General features: G+C 37.9%; 1 protein-coding gene across 2 annotated transcripts; it reads right to left on the bottom strand.

Annotated features, from left to right (window-relative positions):
* Positions 1–836: 836 nt before the first annotated feature.
* LOC107499348 (lithostathine) lies at positions 837–3,248 on the bottom strand. 2 transcript variants are annotated; one of them, XM_016123453.2, is made up of 5 exons: positions 3,170–3,248; positions 2,478–2,596; positions 2,133–2,270; positions 1,385–1,511; positions 837–1,105 (listed from the first exon to the last, which is right to left on the bottom strand). In XM_016123453.2, the coding sequence occupies exons 1-5, from the start codon at positions 3,246–3,248 to the stop codon at positions 1,038–1,040; spliced, it is 531 nt and encodes a 176-aa protein (XP_015978939.2). In that variant the 3' UTR covers positions 837–1,037. The 2 variants fall into 2 exon arrangements, with proteins under 2 accessions (XP_015978939.2, XP_015978940.2); XM_016123454.2 differs by lacking the exon at positions 2,133–2,270 and having other exon boundaries at positions 3,170–3,245.
* Positions 3,249–9,300: the final 6,052 nt, after the last annotated feature.

Genomic DNA, 9,300 nt, shown 5'->3' on the forward strand with positions numbered 1-9,300 from the left:
ACTCCAGGTAAAGATCTGTGGGGAGTTGAGAGTAGAGAGATACTAAGCAATTGACGATCTTTAGAAGGATAGAATTGAAGAATAAATGTGCACAGAACATTATACAACTAGAAAATTTATTATCATTCTTATGATAAATTCTGAGTGGCACCTAAGATATCACAAGCATAGTCTGCAGACAGCATCTCTGGTTAACATTTTATTGATAGGATACCTCTTGGTTGTTATTTAACCGAACTCTATACATTGTGTATATCCTTCAGAGAAGCGTAGTTCAATAAACCAGTGCTCCTCCTCAAGCAGTTTGCCATCCAACCATGGAATGGTAAGAACAGATATTAAAAGATATTGGAAAATTTTTAACAATTTGACAGATTACTTTTATATCTGTGAAAACAAATAACAAAATATTATGTACGGATTTTACTGACCTGTTTTTTTTCCATTTTTAAAAAATATTTACTGATTTTTATTGTATTTTACAGATATTATTTCATGATAGATTGAAATTTTTTTAATTTAAAAAATAGAATTAAAAAATAAAACTAGTTATTCTAAAGATCATAAGAGCCACTAAAGCTGATTGTGTCGTACCACCTGGCCTTTGGGAAAGTGTGAGCAGTAAAGCAGTGCGATATATCACCTAAATCCTACATGAGCAGAGCTGACACAACTCGCAAATATGTTGGTAGGGTGTATATTTAGTCATTTTTACAGGGACTGGAAGAAATTGTGCAGAGACAAGACCAGTAAAGTCTCCTCTTCCACACATTTCCTCCTTCTCAGCATCTTTCTATGAGACTGTAGCACAAGAAACAAGCAATTGTGGGCTACAATTTTTATTATTGCTCTTCAAAAACACAAGTTACATAATTCAGACAGGAATCTGAAATAAGGGTGAGAGGTGGGAAGTTCATAAAAAAGAGGCCGGGTTTGGGGTGTAGAGAGAAGATTCTTTTCCTGGGTAAGTCTTCTCATAAGGTCTCATGTCCATGATGAGCTGCATCCCAAATTCTGGTCGTTGACACTCACTTGACCTAGTCCTTGAACTTGCAGATATAGGGTAACTTCTCACTGCAGTTATTATCTTTCCATGAGAGATATCCTGGAGAGACAGAAGAGTTCAAGTAAATAGGGCTGGTGGAGCTTGTGACGCAAAGGACAGACACCTCAGACTCTGCCGTGGATTCAAAGCCCCTCCCTCATCTCCACCAGGGCCCCACTCCAGGGAAAGTAGATTCAAAGAAAGGAAGGAGGAGGGATGCTGGGAGAAGGCACAACAACATCGCATTCCTAGCTCAGGAGGATTCCCTGAAGGTCAGGCCCAGAAGTGGCGAACGAGGGAATGAAAAAGCTGGCCAGAAGGTAGCTCCCTGTTTCCCACCTGAGCTTCGTGACAGGCTCCCGCAGTAGCCGGGATTTGCGATGGTGGCGGGATGTCTCTCCCAGGCAAGGTAATTCAGCACATCGTCACTACTCCACTCCCAACCACCTGCGTTGGGCTCATAGCCCTATAGAGAAGAGAATGGAGGCAGACGAGGCTGAATGGCCATTAGAGTTCTCTTTGCATGATCCCCTCAGCTGGATATCTGATCCCCTACTTGGCATCATGGAATTTGGTCTGCTCTTCGAGGAGTTGCCATGGAGCTCTCCTCTGGGCAACTCTCCCTAAATCCTTGCTCCTATTGGCAAACCCCAAAGCCGATAATCACTAAGAACCACTCAGAGTAACGTGTTACTGCCTGAGCAATAATTAGCGGTGCATTCGTGACAACTCTCTGAACCTCAAGAACGATGTCGGCTCTATAGCAGAAAATGCATCTCGTCTCCCTTTAGAATTCCTCAGCACAGTATGTGTAGACTCAGTACAGCTCAGAGAACTGAATTATAAAGTGTCATGTGTCAATTGTGTAAAAAGCTTGACAAGAGGCAAATTAGCTTCAACGGGAGATTGGGGTCCACTACAAAACTCAGCTCTTTGGCTAACCTCAAGGTCCTCCTTTTTCCCCAGATATCGCCCCAGATCTCTGCACTCTGGGGTTCTCTAGGGTATTTCTTGGGCAGGCACGGGGGACAGGGAGCAGGCCTGGGTAACAAGCTAAAGAGATAACAGAGAAGAGATATTCTCGCACCTGTGTGGGGTCATGAATCCCAATCCAGATATTTGAGTAGGTGTTCAAATTGACCTTGACCAGAGAAGCCAGGAAAGATGCCTCAGCCCCACTGAGCACAGACACTAGGAATCCAGAAGGTCGTTTCTGGCAGGCAATCTGTGTGAGGAAGGGAGAGATTGAGGAGGAGCTTGAGACGTCACTGGGGGAAGGACGGGGCTTAGCTGGGTGAGAAGTGTGTGTCTGCAAAAGCCGAGGGTACTCATTTTTGCCCCTGGAAATCTGGGGAATGGAGACCACCCCCTTTCTCTCTGGTCTCTAGCGAAACTTTCTGTAGCACCTGTAACTGCAAATGCATCTACTCACGTCTGCATCACTCCAGGATTTGGGTGTCGTAAACAAGGCATAGCAGTAGGAACGGAAGGCATAGGAGCCTTTGGGACATCTGCCCCGTGGAGAGGCAACTTCCTTCTTGATGTCTTCACCTGGGGTGGAAGAAAATAAAGGAGACGGATGGAGTGAAAGGAAGAGTGAGAATTAGGGTTGGAAGGTGACCTTGGAAAATATCTATGAGGCCAATGCTTGGGGAAGTGACACCAAACTCCTGACTACCTCTCTCCATTGTCAGCATTTTCAGGATTTCTTGATCTTAAACCGGCCCCATTAAATGAAGGACCATTTCTTTTCTTCCTACTCTTCTTTATGGAGAAGTCCAATACTTCCCCACTGTGAGCTGACTTGTCCCACACTGGGTCCTCCAATCATTCTCTTTCCCCTTATCTTGTTACTGACCCTCGTGCTTTCTCTCTTTACCTTACCAGCATCATTTAGAGTCCACTGACAGAATGGAAATTATCTCATTTTGATGTTCTTGATACACTGTGTGCCTCCCACCACGAGTCACCCTGAAGGGAGGCGTGATGATGGAGGAGTTTCATGCAGCTCCATTGTGTGAGCATATGCCTCAGCATTGCCACATGCATCCCACAGAAGGCTTCCTCCTCTTTTGGCCCTGAGCATTGACAGGAAACCCAGTGTTATAGGTGGAGACATCTCACCTTGCACCTGAGATAGGAGCACCAGGCAGGAGAACAGCATCCAGGACAAGCTGGGGAGGGCCATGGGAGCCAGCATCATGCCTGTGACTTAAAGAAGCAATCAGAGATCATTAAAGAAGTGTGATCAGGGAGAAGGCAGGCTCAGTGTCCTCTGTTCTTCCTCTTGTCTTGTCTTTTCCTTTGCTTAGTCCCCTAGAAATAAATTGATCTTGATAACATCTCCCTCCTTTTATGGTTCCAGAAATAATTGGAGAATCTGTATACCCTACTACCCCTGAGACCCAGGACAATACCTTCTGAGTCTCAAAGCTGCTCTGTTCTCCAAGAATACGAATCCTCATATCCCTTCCTCCAATATACATGATACAAAACCCCTGACACAGCTTCTGCTTACCTGTGTTGCAGGGCTCTGCAATGGCCTCTCAGCTCAGAAAAGACTAGCCTTTTATAAGAGGATCTGAGGGTGGGCCTCTGAAATAAATAACGGAAATGTGGAACTAGGACAGATGACATGGCAAGAACTTGGAACTGTTTCAGAGAGATTCCTGCCATGGGGAGGGGTCTCTTCCCAGCAAAGGCTAGGAGTTGCCACCGCTGTTGTTTCTTTCCTCTTACGAGGCCCGTGCTTTCCCCAGGAGCAGGTGGAGTTTGCTCTTTCCCATATCTCTTCCTTGTTTAGGGCCTGTGACACAATGTAGTATTACACTTTCAAGTGGAACATATCCTGGAGTAGTCTTTCTGGTTGATATCTCAACTCACTTCTGTAAGCATACATATGTACTTCTTTCCATTGGGTAGTAAAATTAAGTAACTGGTGGATTATAAATGGAGATGAGTACGGGAATTACAAGAATCACAGACAGGCATGAACATAGAATAAACTAGAGCTAAGAGTGACAGTGATGGTTCAGGGTTGCCTTTTAAACATAGTAGTTAGTTTTTAAGATGATCATTATTTATTAAGAATCATACGGCAAGTCAATAGATGAGCCAAGATCTCTGGAAAATCAGATTAATAAACTTGCCTTGCCAGTCATCTGAGACATGGAGCTTCCCTGATGGATAATGATAATGTGATAGAATACGAGACAATGAAGGAATTTAAACCCTTAGGATGATGACAGTTAAATGAAAGAGGCAGAGCCAAAGGAAAAATGACTAAGAGTTAAAGAGGGGTCAGAACAGGAACTGGATGAAATTGGAGACATGACCTTATTTTGCATGTAAGTCAGACCTCTGCTGCTTCAAGATGCTCACTGTGCTAGGTTGCTAACGACTTCCTCGCAGGACAGTCATTGGACTGTGGATGAAAAATCATTTTTATTACATTCTTATTGGGAGAGTTGCCAGCTTCATATGGGGATACTTGGTAAAGTTCCTTAGATTTACTTCCGAGTTGGCAATTTTGGCAACTATGAGAAGTACATTATGTGATTCAGGTTCAGTTTGGCCAGTCTGGGAAAAGTTAGACTGAGTTTTTCTAAAAACCCTGACTCCCATACTAGTATGCAGGTGTCTACTGTAGGAATTCGTAATGGAATCAAGCAATTAAACTCTTAACTGATTCATGTCCTCAGAATCCAAAAGTCAATAAAACCCACAAATTTTCTAATAAACAGTATAGCCAGCAGTTTCTTTTGTTAAAAAGGAAAATAAAGAATTACTGCACAAAACATATACAAAAATATGTAAATGCAAAGACATAACTATAATGAGAGATCAGTGAAAATTAAAGTTTAAAAAATCATATATCATGCAACTGATATATGATAGTCAAGGTGATTTGAGAAGTAACCATGCTACATTAAAATAATTATTTGAGAAGAAGTGAATAATAACAATCACAAATCTAGAATAAAGTATATTATTAAATTTTTGGAAAACTTAGTGTCATGGAAGAAAGAAACCATTTTAGATTAAAAGAACCTAAAGGGATATAGCAACTGAATTTAGTGAGTAAATTTTAATTGAGTCTTTATTAATAAAGTTTAAGTCTTTCAAGGGACAATTGGGAAATATAAAAATGAGCTGATATTTTAAATTGTCTTTTTGTGCTGATAAATGAAGAATTTCCTTATACTTTAATATTTATGGTGAAGTATTTATAAGTGTCATGATGTCTGTAACTTGCTTTCAAATTATTCAAGAAAAAGTGTGTGTGTGTGTGTGTGTGTGTGTGTGTGTGTGTGTGTGTGTAGTGAGAGAGAAAAATGGACCAAGGAGAGAGAAACAAAGCATAAATTATAAAATGGTAACAATTAAATCTAGGTGGAAGGTACAAGGGTGTTATTCATACTATTCTTTCAATTTTTTTGTATGTTTAAAAATTTCCAAGTAGAAAGTTCTGGTTTAATTTACATGTCCCCTATTGGTAATAGCTCATATTTCCCCATCATTACCATAAACTAGAAATAGCATATTAGAACAATACTTACATATAATCATATATGCATATACATATTAAAAAGAAATTTTAAGAAGTCAAATAAAATATTAAATTATTATAAATAAATAATAAAATATCTGAAATGTTTCATGGTTGGACTACCTGACTTTTGGATTTGTGAACAAATAAAAAAATATAAACAAGGAAAAACAATGGAGTGATCAATATTCTGTGTCCGACCAGAAGAAAAAAAATCATGTCTTCAGAGTTAAAAATTTTGATCATCAGATTCCACTTTTCAAAGCAGAGCGTAAATAGTTTGGAGTGTGGAAAAACTTCCGAGTTCTTCATTTATCTGTAAGAGGCAGAATTAAAGGTGGTTCTCTATAATTCCATCCTTTTCAAGCTATACTTGGTTTACTATCCTCTCAAATTTCTCCATTACCAGTCAGAAGACAGTTAAGCTCAGATCTCATGAGAACTTATTAAAACTCAGTTTTTTTTCTCAATTGAAATAATGTGATATTTATAATAAATCTTAAGGTTATAATTACCCTAATAACAATGTAAGACATTTGTTTTTCACGACAACTCAAGAACTCACTAAAATTTAGTCATTCGAGTTTTATTTGTGATTGTTCTTTCTACCAGTCCTTATTAACCAAGCGCTGAGAAATTTGTTCAAACACTATATTTAAAAGCTGGTTTTAGATTATATTCCACTTCTTGGTGGTGAAAGAAGAACCCTTACTCATGGAGTAACAAAGATCGAGCTTTAAGAAGCTTTCTTTACCAAAAGATAAGGTGTCCAACCTGCACTTTTTAATCTATATTATCCTCCAAGTGCAATATATTAATAAATGCAAATAAGCCTCAGTATGGTTATTCTTAGAATGGATATAAGGAGAACATGATCGCTTTGCAGGAATCCGATATACTACCTCCGAGGATGGCAAAATGTGAGAAGTTCTTGGAGATGGATCATCAAAGTCAATATCAAAAATAGCCTTGAAACGTATTTTACTGGAGATTTATCACTAAAGTACAGCCTTTTGGGAAATATTAACCAAACATCCAAGATGATACTTTAGTCTTTTTGTCTTATCAGAAGAAATGGGATAGGGATAATAAAATGAGGCCCCGTGTACTTTGTGAAACAAGGCAGACTGGTCAAACCTCAAAGTCCCTGAAGCCAATATGGGAAGTTATCAAAGCATTGAAAGCTAATTCCCCAGCTGCTGAAATTTGACTAGCATATGTAAGTAACAGTAACTATCTTATGACCTCTGAAGTTATTAAGGGCAATAAAGTTTTTAGCAAGAAACTGTATCAATTTTTATTGAGTTTCAATGTCTCCATTGGTCTTAGAATATTTCCCTGTTGCATATCATATTAATTCTATTATGTATTCTATAAAGGCTGTCATTTATTTTCTTTTCAGATAAGCTAGTCATAATTCAGTGATTGATAAGTAGTCATAATCCAACTGATTACCATCAATTATATGTATTTGTTGGTGATAAATTTTCAGATCTCAACTGCATTTCCACCATTCACATTTCTTTTAGCAACAAATAAATATAAAAATAAGTAACTTCCAGAGCTGTGTTGCTTTTCTGTTTGTTATGAATTATTTTTATGATACAAAAAACATTTAACAAACATCTAGAATGAATAGTGATCGTATCTTGCCATCTTTCTTTATATCTTCATGCTTTAAAAAATAAGGAAGCAAAAAGAAGTAATGAAATAAAAACAGTAGTACTTTATTTATATCAGTCCTGAGTCCCACTTCTGTTTATGCTTCTCCACTATAAATTTTCTAATCACTCTTTTAATTTATGTTTTTAATTATTTATTGCATAGAGATATCAATCAATCATATGGAGTATTATTGTATTTCTTGATTTATATACATATATCACATTTTGTGTGACATTCTGAAAATTTTTTTGTTCATTTGCCCTTAAGTTCTAAAAATCTATCTACTTTGAGATAGTTTTTATTCATTGATTTTAATCACTGTGTAGTTTTATTCATATAAGTATTTAAAAACTATGTTTCCATTCCATTACTGGTAAAAATTTACCATCTTTTGTAGTTTTTAAGATGTGAAATTTTAGGACAGTGTTAATAATGATAAACATGGTCCTCATGTTCTCTGTGAAGGACATAGGCTAGCAAACTTCTATATAGGGCCCGGTGGTAAATCGTTTGGGTTCTGTAGATAACACTGTCTTTCTCATAACTATTCAACTCTGCCATTGTATCACAAAAACAGCCAAAGACGATATGTAAATACATGGACATGTCTATGGTCGAGTCAAACATTAATCATAGACACTGAAATTTCAATTCTACTTTGTTTTTATGTGTCTCAAAATATTATTCTTTTGATTGTTTTCTAACCATTTAAAAATGAAAAAGAAATTCTTATCTCATAGGCCATATGAAAACAGGAAATGGGCCAGATTTGGCCCACTGAGTATAATTTGCTGACTCCTAGTATACAGAAAATGAGAAAGAAATTGATTAAATAAGAATAGAATTAATTATTTATTTATAATATGGTAAGAGCTCTGAAGGATAAGCATAAGGATTTTGAGAGCATAAAACAGAAGTGGCCTGACCTGATCTTAGTTAAATAACAAGTTGTTCCAATTCCAAAAAGGCACTAATTTTGGTAACTTTTGTTCCATTTGGAACTGAAATATGAGTGTTTAGTGCATAAACTCAGACTGACCAAAGAGCTCAGAAAAATACATTTATCTCAAATGTACTTTCTTCCAAACAGTTAGAGCAGGTTAAGATAAATCTAAGCAGCATTTGTGGAAAGAAGCAGTAAATGAACAAAGAAGATCTATTTTAGAAACTCTTTCCGAAGTAACATCTCATTGCCTGTTTAAACAAAATCCAAATTCCAACTGATGGTTGTGTTCAAGGAACTAGAAAAGGCAGATCTAAGTTTTATGTCCAAAGTCAATGTCTGATCAGAAGTCAACAGTCAGCATCTCTGGCAAAGATTAAGTCTAGGTCTAGGTTTAAGAGCTGGTCTAAAGTCCATACCTAAGGATAAAAGTCACGTCCAAGGTTGCGGTCCAAGGTATATGTCCGCAATCCAGGATCTTGTTCAGATTCAAGGTGCAGGACTAATATAAGGTTTAAGATCTTGGTCAAATCCATTTCTGAGTTCCAGATTCAAAGTCCAGAACAAAGTAAAGGCTCAAGATTGAGGTTAAGTTCAACGGTCCAGATTCACATCTATTTCTAAGATTGAAGTCCAGGTCCAATGTTATGTCCAGGTCCAGATCTAGGCCAATGTTAAGGAATAAAGCCCAAATCCACAACCATGAAGCATGATTAAGATCACATTCAAATTTCTAGACAAATCCAAATCCAAGTTTTAGGTTACATCCCATTCTGATATCCAAGCCCAGATGACAGGTTCAGATTAAGGTCCAAGATCAAGGTCTGAGATCCTGGTTTTGGTCTGAAGTTCAAGTTTGAAGTTATGGTCCCAAGTACAGCTAACAAGTCCAAGATTCAATTCCAATGTCCATATTCAGTATAGGTTCATGGTCCATGTCCAAAGTTAAGATCCAATGTACATGTCCTAGGTCAGTTCCATGTTCATGACTGCAGCCCTGGTCCAAGATTCAGTTCTAGATCCATGTCCAATATCAATCTCAAATTTTGGTTCATTCTAAGTTTTGAGACTTTTCTCCCTCTTTTCTCCCATGAGATC

The sequence above is a fragment of the Rousettus aegyptiacus genome, unplaced genomic scaffold, assembly GCF_014176215.1.
Source record: "Rousettus aegyptiacus isolate mRouAeg1 unplaced genomic scaffold, mRouAeg1.p scaffold_m13_p_7, whole genome shotgun sequence".
In the NCBI taxonomy this organism is placed as follows: Eukaryota; Metazoa; Chordata; class Mammalia; order Chiroptera; family Pteropodidae; genus Rousettus; species Rousettus aegyptiacus.